The sequence below is a fragment of the Melospiza georgiana genome, chromosome 10, assembly GCF_028018845.1.
Source record: "Melospiza georgiana isolate bMelGeo1 chromosome 10, bMelGeo1.pri, whole genome shotgun sequence".
Taxonomy (NCBI): domain Eukaryota; kingdom Metazoa; phylum Chordata; class Aves; order Passeriformes; family Passerellidae; genus Melospiza; species Melospiza georgiana.
The window spans coordinates 3,294,965-3,310,323 of record NC_080439.1 but is presented as its reverse complement, the minus strand read 5'-3'; the positions used below and the strand labels follow the sequence as shown (position 1 = coordinate 3,310,323).

At 43.9% G+C, this 15,359-nt stretch overlaps 1 protein-coding gene across 1 annotated transcript in view; it reads right to left on the bottom strand.

Moving 5' to 3' along the window:
* SERPINI1 (serpin family I member 1) overlaps nt 1-15,359 on the bottom strand; it is a 44,503-nt gene that overhangs the window by 17,068 nt on the left and 12,076 nt on the right. Inside the window, exons 2-3 of the mRNA XM_058031066.1 lie at nt 3,378-3,645; nt 1,978-2,208 (exon numbers count right to left, since the gene is read on the bottom strand). Coding sequence (XP_057887049.1) covers nt 1,978-2,208; nt 3,378-3,627 — 481 coding nt within the window. The 5' untranslated portion in view covers nt 3,628-3,645. The remainder of the gene's footprint in view (nt 1-1,977; nt 2,209-3,377; nt 3,646-15,359) is intronic.

The following is a 15,359-nucleotide window of genomic DNA, read 5'->3' as shown; positions in this document are numbered from 1 at the left end:
GCTCCTCCACCAGTTCTGAGGGAGTTTCAGTGATCTCCTGTTGAATTCAAACACCAGAAATCCACATAAATTCCCAGCATTTGTTCCAGTGGCATTGGCTCTTGAAAAGCAAAAGAGGAAAAGCATCCAGCATCTGCTCTATTCATGGGAGGTACAGCAGCTGAGCATGGCAGCTGCTTTGCTCCTACTCCTGAATAAGTCATTTACATCAGAATGCAGTCTGGTACCTGCTGTAGCTCATCTCAGAGCTCTCCATTTCACCAAAATCGTTCCCAATTTGGTAAACTGGGTGCACTGACCAGCTCTGTCACTGTTCTTTAGCAATTACGGCCTCCTTCAGATTGCTTCCTTGCTCACTTCTATTTTTAGCTGACATTGCAATGCAAAGTGTTAAAATAAACACATTCCTCCCTCTGATTATTACTCCTTAATCCATGGTTTAAAAAACAAATTAATTCTGCTTTCTGGAGCATATGATCCTGACTAACTGGTGTGAAATTTGTGTATCACAGGGCTGGATTTCTTCCGGGTTGCTGTTTGCACTTCATTTTATCTCGAACGTTCTAAGGAGGGAGGTGTGACCAACACTCACTTGGTGTTGGGAAAAAACAAAAGGGAAACATTTCCAGATTTCTAGTTGGTACTCATATTTCTTTGTGTTTTTTTCAGCCACATCTTGTTAATACATTAATGAAATGTTAAGAGTTTTCCTGCCCAGAGGAACCTTTGATGGTTCTGTTTCTGCTCTGAACAGGGTGGAACTGAAACCTGCCTGTGCTGGGCTCCTTTCCCCAGGGGGAAATCAGAGAGAAAGGGACCAGCTGAGGGACTGGAACCCTCCCAACCTGACACCAAGAGCCCCCAGCTGCCCTGGTGGGCCCTGATTTTCCTTCTCCCTCAGCCAGACAACCACATCCATGGAAACCCTCTGCAATCTGCTGCATCACTTCCACCCAGCTATTTCTGCAGCCTGAGAGAAAGGGCAGTTTGTTAGGAACAGAATGGCTGCTTGGAACAAACCAGGCAGTTTTCAAAAGGGAATAAAAGCATTGCAGAAGGTGCTTTTCCACTCTGGAGCTGTGCTTTTCCAAAAGGAATTATGGATTCTTAAGTGCTCAGACTTCATGGGGATGTGTTAATTCCTTCCAGGTGATTCCAATCCCTCCAAATTCCCAGTGGTACAACTGTGTCAGAGCCAGACCTCCCTGAATGACTCCCAAAATCTCAACCTTCAGAGTGGGGAACCAGAATGAGAACATGCTTTGATCCCTCCACCAGGAGACTCCCAGATATGGGGGCTCTGCATGGCTCCAGGAAATGCCACCTCTCTGGGAGCTGCCAAGCCAAGCAGCATCCTGCAGCTCTCAACGTGCATATTTACAACAGCAATTTTGTGCTTAACTCCCCTGCTGCAAATTTGTGTTGTGAAACTGTTGACAGCGTTCCTAAAATCAACTACCCTCTCAACATGCTATCTCGTTTCCTCACACTGCAAAATATTACATTACACACTCTGATTTTGTGGTGCAAAATTAGCTTTTTATTCCCCACTATTCTATTTCTCAGTACCTCGTGAGTATGAGCTCCTCAGAGGAGGAGTGATACTCCACACATGCAAAGCACAAGCCAATAACCCCTCTGCAGACAACTTTTCTGCCATTAGTAATAATCCTTTTGTAAAAAAAAATTTAAAATACTATTAAAATGCCTGCCATTAAAACAGTCTCATTCAATAAATGCTACAGATGGTAAGACCAGAGAACAAATATTCAAATAGATGCCACATGATTAACAATGACTAATATTACTTATGACAGATCATTCCCACATAGGAAAAAAAATAGAAATACTAGAATTCTTCTCTTCAGTCTCAGACAGAAGAGATAAAAGCCAAAGCTCCAACCCAACACCACTGCACAAGCCTGGAAGCAGAAACACTTCCTGCAGGAAGTGCACAAAAGGATCACATGCACTTACTATTTGTGTGATTCTCCACCCATTTATTGATCTGAGTAGCAACAGCTGCACTTTGGCTGAAATCTACATTCTCTACTTCAGCTTTGAAGTATTTCTTCACCAGCTGCAGGAATTTGTCACTGACGTGGAACCCGTTCTGCACGTAGAGGGAGTTGGCGATGTCCAGCACGTAGTGACTTTCCTCAGCAGTTGCCATGTCAGAGAGCTCCTTCAGGAAGGCAAACTCTTCACCTGGGGAAGAAAAAAAACACCTTCAGTGGCTCAAAAAGGAGATTTTTTTCCATGGCTTTTCTGCTGAAAATTCACCAAAATGTTTTATGCAAAGGAAAGCCATTTTTTTAAACAAACTTGTTTCTAAACCTACTACACACACCTTCAGATCTGAGGGAATAATCTCCATGATCATATTACTTAGAGCTTGTTTTTTCTACTAGCTATAATTAGTCTAATTAATGAGACATTTGAGTCCCACCAGAAGCAAAGCTATCAATGGAAATTCTTTCTACACCAAAAAAGCAATTAAAAAATTCTTCTTGCAGGTTCCATTTCTAAATCTTGCCACCAGAAATTCTTAAGAGAACTTTTGTTCCATCTTAAATGCCAGCTGATTAAGGAAAAAATGAACTTCAAATCTTGAAACTAAGGCACTCTTCTATGCCAAAAGTAGGTCTAGAATTTCCCAGGATCTTTAGTGGGACAGTACAGAATTCTTAGTGGGTAATGAGGAATCCTGAACAGGATTAAAGCAGTCTGCTTCAAAATAGGAAGCTGTATCATATGCTTAAAGATGAAATTTTTAATTTAAAACACAACAAAATAAACCTTAAAACTGATGGCAATTATGTGTTTCAAGCAGAAATCATGGGATCACTTTCCCTGAATATCACATTCATATCCCAGAATAGTGAGCAGCCCAGAAAACAATCAACTGCACAAGAGGCAAGATGGAGAACAAGGAGAACAAGAAGAAGAAAGACAAGACATGCCCAGATTCCTCCACCTTGCCTCTTGAACCCCCATTCTAAAACCCCCAAAATTCTATGTTTTTACCCTGCGACAAGTTAATTATCATTCTACTCAAACTCCTGTGGCTTGTAAATTTTCACACAACGTTGGTAATTTTTTCCATGGGTTAAAACCAAAGGCACAGGTGTTTCTGACTCCATGCCAAGGTCCCTGAGCCCCCTGCCAGGGTCTGGAGCCCTCAGGGTAGCCAGAGCAATGTCCTGGGCTCTGACATGCCAGCACCTCTCAGCTCATGCAGAACCCACACTTTTGAGCCTGCCCAGAAATCCACCAAGAAACCCAGTGATTTATAACCCATGGACATCAGCAGGCTGCTCCCACCCCTGCTCCCGTTTCTCTAGGACAAAAAGTAATAAATGACGCGAAGGCCTCACCATTTTTCAAGCTGTCAAAGCCCATGGAATGTCGGATTTCCTTCAGGGTGGTGCCGTGGGCTCCCAGCTCCACCATGCCCATGGCTATGGCAATGCTCAGAGGGGAGAACAGGATGTTCTCATCCTCCCTGCTGGCTCTCAGCTGGTTGTAAACGTTCACAGACAGCTCGGCGATGGTTTCATCGGGAAAATTGGTCTTGAAGGCTTCGCTTTGCAAAGCAAGCAGGGACAGCAGCCCAAGGAAATACATGACTTGAGATTTTAAGGTCTGAAAGGTAAATGTGAGGCAAAATAAGGTTGTTGGATAATATAAAGTTCAACTTGAAAGAAGAGTAATCAACTTTTTAATCTTAAATCTGTGGGGGAAGAAAATCCCTAGAGTTCAATGCACAGTGCAGTTAGTTGGAGGAGACACTATTAAAAGAGAAGTGATGATGTATTTTCACACAAAAATAACCTCTTCCCTTGTGTAATAGTATGTTTATGAAATCTTCCAGCCCCAGACCAACAAAACACTCACAGCTTCTACAGAAAAGACGCCAAAGACAGCAACCCCTTCCCTCCTTCCCTTTGGCACTGTGGCTGTTTAGCAGTGCTGACCTGGAACTGGCTTGTGTTTCTGCACTTTTCCACAAAAAAACCCAGAAATCTGCTGTTTCTTTCATTTGACCTTCCAGTAAGATGGAACTTATTTGTCTAAGTCACTTGAAGCCCCCAACAGGTAAAACAGTTTCAAGCACTGTGAGAGAGCTCCCTGACACCCGAGACAAAGTTACTGTTCCGTGATGTTGCTCAGTTGCAAAACACGTGGCAAGCAGCCAAAAATTCTTTGAAAGAAAAAAAGAAAATCAATCATGCCTTAGTTACCAAATAAACCCCCTTTGTTAGTAAATAGCAGTGAGAAGCTGGGCAGCTCTGTTAGCTGGGAGTCAATCTCCACTCAGAGGATAAAGGCACTGTACAGTGAGAAATAACACCAGAGGGAACAAGGAAGGAAACTAAATTTAAAAAAGGGTGATGCCTCTGAGTAATCCATCCCCCAGGCTCTGCTGAAATGCTCTGGGGTAAGCAGCAGTTCTCACTCTACCCAGTTTAGCTCACACAACTACTGATAGTAGAATCCCAGCTCCTGGAGCAGGGAATGTGTAACTTCATCCTTCCTTTTTTATTTTCCTTTAAACTCTGTGCTACCTTGGCATGAGACCCACTACTGCTGCAAGCCTTGGGTGAGAAGCAGCAAGCAGCAGAGCTCCTGTTTCAGCTCCTTCCCTCTGCCTGCAGGGCACAGCAGAGCAAACCCTCCTGCAGCAGGGCTTGGACAGGACAAGGCTCAGAGCTTCACCCACAAGTGTTTACAGGTTGCTGTGCCAGGCTGCAGGGCTCGGCAGCACAGCCCAGATTTGTGTGCAGGCTGCTGCTCCACACCATCAATTTGCAATGCAGGCAGCCCAAGTGCTTCTCCTTATGCTTCCCAGCAATGCTGGGGCTGCAGCACCAGGTTTTATAGACACGGCACAAAGTGAGCTTTATGCAACATTTATATTCTGCATTTCATCTTCAAAGGCCTGTGTAGCATTATCTAATTCACTCACACGGCGCTGAGTGATCCATAATTTAAGTGTTATTACTGGCATTTTATAGCTGGGAAAATACAAAGAACAACAGGGTACACACACGTGCCTTGGCAGCCACTGGTGCCAGCACTAGTTAAGATTCCTCCTGTCCCCCAGCCTCCATCAGCCTTTTGTTCAGTCCTGAACTGAGAAAACTGGAGATGAACCAGTGCAGCAATCCCACGTGGTTCAGGGGAAAAGGAGAGCCTTGCCTCTCATCTTTCCACATATATAAGAAATATTCTCCTTCCTAAATTTCCAATAAACGATCTGTGGTGGCATCACTTCACTTCTGTGCATTACTTGATCAAGCTTCCTCTGATTCTTAGTAAGATAGCAAAAATGTCCACTGAAGGCTCTTATTCTATTTAGGAACAGCACAGAAAAGTCATAGAAGCCTAAAGCACCAGCTTTAATCCTGTCTGCATGTTCCAGTGCACTGACAGAACTACCCAGCACTCCACTGCAAAACATCAGTCTGACCATCATTATTTATTCCAGAAACACTGAGACACTATTTATAACCCCAAACATTATCAACACACCACAAACTTCCCCAGCAAAACTGCTTAATAGCAGTACTCTTTTTTTAACCTGCCCATTTATAAATTATTGACTTAAGGATATTAAGGTTTCTGCTACAGAAAATAACTGGATTTCTGTGTGATCATGGGCATTGTAGATTTCTTTATTTAAAAGCCCTGGAGCATGCCTCTGCCAGTGTTACATAAGACTTGAGCCAGCACATCCCCGTGATAGACTGAGCCCAGGTATTATTCTCTTATCCTAAAAGCTGCACAAGGCAAGAAAAGCTTAACAAAGCTCCATCACACAGGCCTATAGTGGCACCAAAAATGGTGCTCAGGAAATAGATAAGCAGGAGCTCATCTTGCTTTTGTTGAGGATGAGCCCAAATTTGGGAGCTCTCCCACACGAATCTATACAAACAAGTTGTGCAGCTCAGTGTGGATGCAATTACACAGAGAGTGAAGCTTTCCACTCCTGCATCAAGAGCAGCTTGAGCTCACTGGGAGACCTGATGTGGTTAAAACAGATGTGAAATAATCTGCAATTTTCAGAAAGGGAAGTTCCCCAGCCTTGCAGTGGCAGAGGCAGCTGCTCAGCACTCCATCACTGATCTCTGTCCTATGTGCCACTGCCAGACAGGCTTAAATAATTGCACAGGGGAAGGAGGGGAGAAATTTATACATCTTAATTAAGTGTTTAACATGCAGGTCAGACTGTCTGAGAGCTAATAAAATATTTGTTATTAGACAATGCTGGAACCCCAACATCATATACAAATCAAAATCATTTTTCTTTGTGACCACTCACCAAAAGCTCCTAATGTGAAATAATTATATTACTTTTCATTATTTAGTTGGACAGAAAATACAGTAACTACATAGATGGAGAAAAATAAAATTTAAACTGAAATGCTCTTAACAAGACAAAGTATCAAAGTTATGTTTTCAACTACAAGTCAAATCCCACTGATGGCAACACTGTGCAAAATAGATGTTCCCAGTAGGAATGAATTAAACCCAAACAATTTTGATTTCCTCCCCAGCCCTTCCACATCATTTTAGTCTAGAGAGGTTTTCTAATGAAGCTCACAGTGAAGTTCCCCACACAGACACCAAGGGGAAAGGAAGACAGGGAGGCAGGAATGAACACATGGATACAGGCAGAGAATTTATCAGCTCCTTTGCTGGCAATGCTCTCCAACGTGAAAATACATAAATGAATGAGTCCAATGGAAGGGAAGGTGCTTTAAAGCAAACTAAAGATCTGTGGGTGCTGGTCAGTGGGGAAGGGCTGTGAAACACCACAGATCAATCCTTTTCCCAGTGTGAAAATGGTCTCATCTCATCCATCTAATGGGAAATGTCTGTGGTAAATTCCTCAGTTCAATTCCTCTCACACTTCTGCCTCATGCTCACACTGCTCTGCTGACAACTGGGAATCCAGCTCTTAATTATCATTCCAGCCAGAGCAGCTCCTGCTTCTCTGATCCTGCCTCACTGCAGGCTGGATTATTTGGGGTTTGTGCTTTCAGAAAGGAGGGCTGGGTCCCACCAAGAGCTGGGACTGATTCTGGAGCAGCAACTTCTGAGCATCCCTGTCCAGCCAAACCCTGGACTGTCACTGCAGCAGCACCGAGAGCATCTTTGGATTGCCTGGACCCTACTCACAAACACACTTCAAGTTGAAGGAAATGAAGCTGAACATTATGTAATGCACATCCAGAAACTTAAACAGTCCCTGGGAGTATCATCAAAATTTTACTCAGTCTTTTCTGTCTCCCTCAGACATCCCCAGTACAGTCTGTCACTGCTGATCTGCATCAATGCAATCTGGTTAAATAATCCTGCAGCAGTGGGAAAGAAGTCAGTGTCCCCACTGAACAATGTTTAAAAATCAACAGTCATCAGTTTCACATGTTACTGTGTACGTTTTGCTTTCACTGCTAAATATGAGAATAAAATAAAAAAAAAAAAGCTGTTAAAAATTCTTTCACTCCTCAGCCATACAGTTTTTAAGGCCAAAGGTATGAACTGCTCATTTGAGGGTGTGTCAGACAGATTCTGAGTTTTGTTTGATTTCATCAATTGATGCACGAACACCTCTCTCCTACCAGGCAATCAAGGAATCAGTGCAAACAAATTCTCCTTGCCACAGCCTCCTCTTGAACAACAGTTGTGTATCACAAATCCTCACTTGCTACAGTGGTTTGTCAGAGCATATCAGTTCTGTTCTGGCTTGCAACTGTTCTCAGGGGAAAAAAACAGTGATGGAGCACTAAAACAAGATTCCAGATATCCATCCTTCAGCAGGTGTTGGCACTGAGGTCCATCTGGTTCAATTCCCAGGAAACTTTTTAATTCAGCATTTCAGAAAACACCTGGAAAGATATCAGCAGCCCCAAAACTCAGCCCAGCACATTTCCCCAGGTGGCCACAGCCAGCTCAGGGCTGCTGCTCACCTGCCCTGGGGCCAGCCCAGATGTGCTCCTGTGCATGGGCACAAGGGACACCCATCCTTGTGATGGCTGAAGAAAAACATTCATCTGATAAAGGCAGGACTGCTTCTCCAGCTCTTGCCTCTCCCCAGCAGAAGGCTGGGATGACTAAGAGGAAGCAGAACAAATTCGCCCCCTCACACCCACAAACTCTGAACTATTCGGTTCCAGCAAAATGCAGAAGGGGCAGGCGCTCTCTGGAAGCTGAGATATTTTGAGATATCCTATCAACAAACTCCAACTGAGTTCACAGACATGAGGTAGCACGGATTTTGAAACAGCGAGACCTGGACTCGGCGTAGGAAGGTGCCAAAAATTCAATTAAGGGTTGAATTCTAGTACCTTGTACTTGTCAGACAGGTTGAAAAAATGGGTTATAATTTCCTTTTCTTTTACACCTTTACAGAGGGTTTTATAAAGAAACTAATTTATGGCTTTAAAAACCTACAAAATAAAGCTGTGATACATTGCCTTGGTTCCTCAGCACACAGAGACTAAACTAAGATTAGTTGCCTTCGAGATTACTCTTGGCTACCTGCAAGCTAAACACCAAAGGTGTGGGAAGCACAAATGAGAAAAACTGCTGATTCCTGATCAGTGAGTTAAAAAAAAACCCTGGGAGGAAAACAAGCGTGGTAACAGCACTGATTACATTGTCTCCTGTAAAGAGCAGCTGCAGGAGCAGACAGAAGTCTGGCAGGACAATTTGATAAAGCAACAGACGGATTTGCTCAGGGAACAAGACCTGCTGGGTCAGGGGAAAAACCCACTGGGGATGCAGGCAGGGACTGGGGGATTCTCCTTGCCCCCAAACCCAATCAGAACAGTGCCATGCTTGTGGCAGGTGAATCTTGGAAGGATGTGAGGTCGGTGAAATTTCAGCCACTACTGAAATATGCCAATTGTTGCGGGCACCTTTACTCTGAATGATTTCTTGTTGGCAATAAACACCAGAGAGAGGCACCACCTAACTAACAATAGCAGCTCAGAAAATGAACAGAGCTTAGACAAGGAACCCAAGTTCCCCTCCCAAAGAGCCCCCCGAGCCCCAGCCCAGCCCAGGGGAGGCAGGAGCAGCTGGTGAGAGCCTCAGCTGCTCTCCAGACCAGGCATGGTTGTCATGGCTACCCTGAGGGATGCGCAGAGGAGGCTCCAGACATGTCCACGATCTGCTCCCAGCTAGTTCAGGCTTGCCTCAGGCCCTACAACAACAGGGGAATGTGGCTGCTACCGCAAACCTCAAGCTGCTCACAAACCCTCCTGATCCACTGCAGAACAACACAAGAATGGCCTTTCCTCTGCTTTGTCCAGCAATACAACCTCTCAGATTTTTATTTAAAGACTGGGCAAAAATTGCACCTCCAGCCAGCACTACTGGAGCAAAAGCATTCTCACCTGCAGAACCTTGTGGTTTTACCACAGCAAACCCCACAGAATTAATGTGATGCTCCCATCAGCTGCTCACTGAGCTAATCCTTGTTTTCCTCCCCAGCACTCAGCCCCTCTCTCACTTCAGAGCAGAACTGAGAAATAAAGCTCAAACCTGAGCTGGCTCCACCTGAGAAATAAATTTCTTTTCCAGAGCCAGGTGTGCAGGGGACAGCAGTGCCAGGGATCACACATCCTGCTGGGATCCACGGCCAGCAGTGCTCCCCCAGCTCCCTGGGATGTGCTCACACCTGGGGCTGCACACAGAGCCTGCCTGCAGGTGACAGCAGCAAATCAAACACCAACATCCTCACATGCACAGTTCAGGAGGTGCCACTGCTCTGAAGCAGCAGAATTCAGCCAAGGAAACGGGAAAATAACTAAACAGCCATTAAATGCTTCAAGCTACAACTGAACAGATAACCAACTGTGCAAGCAGCACAGGAAGGGATCTACAAAGCACTTTGGGTTTCAGTAGAAGTGGTGACAAGCCTGGGGAATTCTGCATTCCTTGGACAGCAGGCAGGCACCATCACTGCTCACTGTGACACGTGTTCCATTTAGCCAGCAAGGCAGCTCCTTCATGTTATAGGGGATGTACTCACATTTTCTGTGCTGCAAAAAATGTTTCTCCCTAAAAAATGTTTGCCCTTAGCCTATGTGAGCATCTGACCTTGTCAAGCAGAGACTCTACAGACACATGTGGAACCTTGTTGGAATCAGTTTGTCTCAGTGCAATGACATCTCTATCTCAAGCCGCACAAACATTTATTAATAAGTTAAGGGATTTTGTCACCATCTGTCAATTATGGTGTCATTGCCTTCTGGAGCAGGAAACCTGGAGGTTAATTTCATTAGAGAGCAGCACAATAATGATATAGGAAATAGAGGAGTGTTTAAAACTCCAGTGTAGAGTGACTAAGACAAGGAACAGTCATTCCATACGAAGTGTTCGGACCACACTAAAACCTTGCTCTCCAACACACAGCCAAGTCATGCCCTTCAGGATTCTTTATTCCTGTTTTTTAAATGACCCCATGGCACCAGGAACATTGAGAAAACCTGAAAGACAAATGCTACACTGAAAAATTTCATATTGACAATTTTTTTCCATTGAATCCCAAATGTTTTTAAACTTTCATGGAGCTTGGCACTGACTCACTAACCTGCTGAGGCAATTATGCAAGCCAAAGTTGTCTTAATTGCACTTCCTCAAGCATATTCCCTCAGCTCTAATTAAAAAATAAAAAGAGATGCTGAGAAGCCATGTCCAAAATACTTAAATCTGAATAGCCTAAAGCGAACATCTAAATACATGTCTAGACAATTAAAAAAGGTGGTCTTGTTTCCAAATCTACTGCTCTAAGGCCTGCAATTGGGAGGCCTCATGTGCAATTTCTCTGTTTGTTTCTTCTGTCTAGGAGAAACAAATTTTTAGAAATACTTTGGCAGAATGCCTTATTTCTGACAGCTCCAGTGTGCCCCACAAAGTAAGAGCTATAAATGAGAAAACACAAAACCCACAAGCTCTGTGAAGGAGAAAAATTGAAGCATTATGGAACTTGGGGATTCTAAAAGGTTCAGAACTGGGGGTGTGCCTGTGGCTCATCTGACAAAGCCAACACGGTCTGATGGGGAGAGCTTCAAGCTTGAGACTGAAATACTACACAGGATCTGCTTCCAGCAGACCAAAAGGCAGTTTACCTGGTGAGTTGCACAGAATGACCTCAGTTAGGCACAGCCTGTTTGGTTTTGGTGGTTTCAGGATCCATGTGTGTCCCAGTGAGGGCTGTCAGTCCTGCACAGCTCCTACCTGGTGAGATGCACAGAATTACCTCAGTTAGGCACAGCCTGTTTGGTTTTGGTGGTTTCAGGATCCATGTGTGTCCCAGGGAGGGCTGTCAGTCCTGCACAGCTCTCTGAATGAGGTCTCTGTCAGGTGCATTGCTCTGGTGGTGAAGATGCTGACCTGACTGCTGGAAGGAGGGACAATGCCCAGACACAGGAGGGGAAGGTGGCTCTCAGAGGCTCTCCAGAGTCAATTCTAACACATTCTACCTCTGCAATGACTTTTCAGTGAAAAGGCCAATGCAGTACTCCACTCAGGGTGCAACCATCCAGGGAAGATCCCCAAATGAGACAGCAGCATTCCTTTTCCTCCCTCAGATTTCCTCAGGGCTATCTGGGAAAGGAAGGGTGAGATCTAATTCTGTAACAGTCTCTTTCCATCAGGAGCAGCAGAGATAGAACACTGCAATCAGTTATTTTAGACACAAGAACAACTTCTTGCCTGCTCTTGCACGTACCACGAATTTCCCTACTTACACTAAGTCCCATTTCTGTTATTTTCCTGTGAAACTCAGCTGATCATCAAGCCCCCACTATAATTTAATTAAAAGGGCAGTAGCTAAGTTTCACCATATGCAACTGCCAGATGCAATCACTGCAGTTGGAGTGTAAAGGCGAGATCCCTGCATGTACTGGAGCCTAGTTGGATAAGTGATGAAAGCTGTCACTTATGTCACAGATATTGCTGTAATGCATGGTGATATTACAGCTTCAGCAGCACCAAAATATATTAATAATACATCCTGTGGAAGCATTCCCAGCAAGTGAGTTTGGAATGCAGTGTTTCAAGCATTTTTCTTGCAACTCCCTATTTATGCATAAAGTCACTTGAGATACATTACATTAGTCTGTGTACTTTGCCTGGCATTATACAAGCTCTCACAGCCAATTTTAAACCTTCCAAAGTAGGAGGACTAAAAGACACAACTAATTAAGGAGAAACAAAAACAGAACAGGAACCCTTCACTACTTAGGGTTGCTGGAATAGGGAACACTGCAGGAGAAGTAACTAGAAATTGTGCATCTCTGGAGGAGATTTTGTTGAATGTCTTCTAAAAGCCCATCAACCAACTCAGGAAAGTTTTCAAATATCCTTAACAAAACAAAATGAACAATGACAATCTTTATATCATCCCTGAATAAGTAAATAGAAAAAGCACACAGCGTGAAACAGCATTTCAAAAGATCAAAGCAGAAGTTAATTCTTCCTTACCTTGTCCAGCTCCCTTCACAAGGACTTCAGAAGAAAAGAGATCAGGCTATGGTATAGCTATGTCAGGATGATGAAGAAAGTTAATTAAAATGCATCAGAATTTCAGAAGAGGAGTCTGTCAGTGCATGAACTGAAAGCAAGTGTGACATACAAACCAGCTTGTTTTCCTACAAAATAATATTGGCTGCAGCCTTGCAATCAACACCGGGCTCCATTTACATTTGGGTAACGTCCCTCTTGCCAGGAGAGTTGTTATTCACTTCTGTTAACACTTCTGAGATCAGAATTACTTTCTTACAGTACAGTAATAAGGCAGAGATTACTTTAGAAAAAAAAACCCACAACAAACCCAAAACAATTAACCCCAGCATTCAGAGTAGATGTTATACCCTGATTAATTACCAGCAGCAATTCCTCGTCACCAGGACTGCTGTTTGTAATGCATGGACACCATTCCTGCAGGGCCTAGGAAAGCCCAGGTTTAAAACCAGATGAAAGAGCAGGGCTGGCATGGCCAGGAGCCAGGCAGGACCTAGAAAAACCCAGGTTTCAAACCAGCTGAAAGAGCTGTCTTGGCAATTGTGCCCAGCCTGACCAGCAAAGCCACGGCTGAGGCACAAAATGAGAATGGAAAAATGCTCTAAAGCTGGTCTAGCACAAAGTCTCCAGAGACAAAAGGGTGAGAAAGAAGAGTCACTCAGAGGGGGTTCAGCTCTGAACCAGCAAAATGGACTCACTGAGCAAGGAGATTTCAGCAAAATCAGGAACTGAGGGGAAAATTCAGCATTAAGCCTCTCCAAATATTTCTCTAACATAGCAGAATAACATCTGTTACAAAGTACAGATTTTTTTTTTCTAAAAACTACAGAATAATCTCGATGCCAAATTCAGCCAGTAGCAGGATTTTTTCACTCTGTATTTTTCACAGTGGAAAAAGCTCAACAAGGCATTCCATAAGAATTTCTTTTTGATCTGAAGGATGTTGATCACTGATCTTCCCAAAGGAGTGAGAAACATGGGAATTCCACATGGAGAAGAAAATTAAACTCTTCTTTCCTCCCACCCTAAGGCCAGTTCCAATTCTTGCCTCTCAGGCCTCAGCATCACTGCTATTTACTTTCCTGCTATTTTTCATATATTCTCAAATATTCTCAATTGTCTCCCTTATCTCCATGGTTTCTACAACCCCACAACTCTGGTTTTATATTGCTTGCACTTGAGAGCAGCTCTGCAAATATCTAAAAAAAGCAAGCAACCAGGACATCTGCCCATGACAGACAAGACTGCAGACACCAATACAGGCAAGTCAGATCTAGGCAGGAGGAATGAACCACCCAGTAAGGCACAGTGGCCAGAACTGCCACTAAAATCCTCATGCTTTTATCTCCACATCATCATTCATGTTCTTCCTCCCTCCTGTTCCTTCACAAGCATCCATGAATTTACCAACTCAAGGAAAAAAACCCAAAAGCCAACAAATGGGACAGGAGCAGCCTCATGCTGTTCCAATTGGGAGAGCTGGCAGGACATGAAAACAAGATGTAAGCTTGATGCCCTGCATGTGTTTCTGAATTGTTCAGAGAGAATATCTGGAACAGCAGCAGCTTTAAGGGATAAACTGGAAAGTTAGAAACAGAAAGGCAGGGAGGAAAAACAACTTCCTGCTGTTCAGGCATCTTATCCACAACAGAAGACACAGAAGCACAAAATAGTTTTTTCAAACAGAGTAAAAAACAAGCCTCATTTTACTGACGGGGAATAAAATCCCATTTCTGTTCTGATAGCTTCATTTATCCTGGCCTTGGAGGCTTGTGGCTATTGAAACATCACTCTTGGCCCACCATGGACAAAACAGCTCAGTTCAGAGTCCAGCACTCAAGCTGTGCCTGGAAGGTGGGATCTGGCCTTGGAGCTCACTTGTGTGCTCACTGTTCAAGCCTCATTGCTTTGTGTTTATGGGAACTGACGCTGTTCCAAGTACCCACTCCACGATGAGCCACTGAAACACCACATGCAGGGAGCTGAATTTGTCTTAATCCTGCTTATTCTCCCACACAGAGGAGTTTGCAGCACGTTAGACCCGACTGCAAGCGCTGCAGCAATTCCCATGAACAAGAGCAATCACAAAGCACTGGGGGAGCAGAGCTCTTGTGCTGTGCTCTGCTGCCTCACATCCACACACCCTCCCTGAGGCTGCAGAACACGCTCCTGCTGGGCTCTTCTGAGGATGGCTGGGGTGGCTTTGGTTGGCTGGTTTTGTTTTGGTTTTGTTTTCTATTCAGATTTTTATAACTTGAAAGCTCCGATACCTTAAAGAAAGGAATTGAATCTGAGGATGTCTGGGTTTTTTGGTTTTTTTTTTGGTTGGGTGGTTTTGTTTTGGTTTTGTTTTCTATTCAGATTTTTATAATTTGAAAGCTCCGGTACCTTAAAGAAAGGAACTGAATCATTTCCAACACCCAGAATGAAAACTGAAAGTTGAAACCTCATTGTCTCCCATGAACAATTCAGACCTCCCCTCCCCAAACCAAACTGCCTGCTTTCCAGTGAGTCTCAGATGTTTTCTTATGGCAAGTTCATATTAATTCCACCTTGTGCTAGAAAGACTCTGACACTGCTCCCAGCTTTTGTGTGATGAGCTATGATTCATGGGCGTCCAGTATTTTCCATTGGTGGGGAACACACACACTTATTTAAAATGAGGTTAATCTTTTTAATTGGCGTGGCTTTCCAAACTAAGTAGGTTAACCTGAATTCTTGTGCCTATACAAAGAGCCCAAATTTCAAGCTTTACATGGGTTATCTGATTTTTATGTCCAAATTAAGTTGTCAAATAGGCAAAATGGACAGCTGCAGCT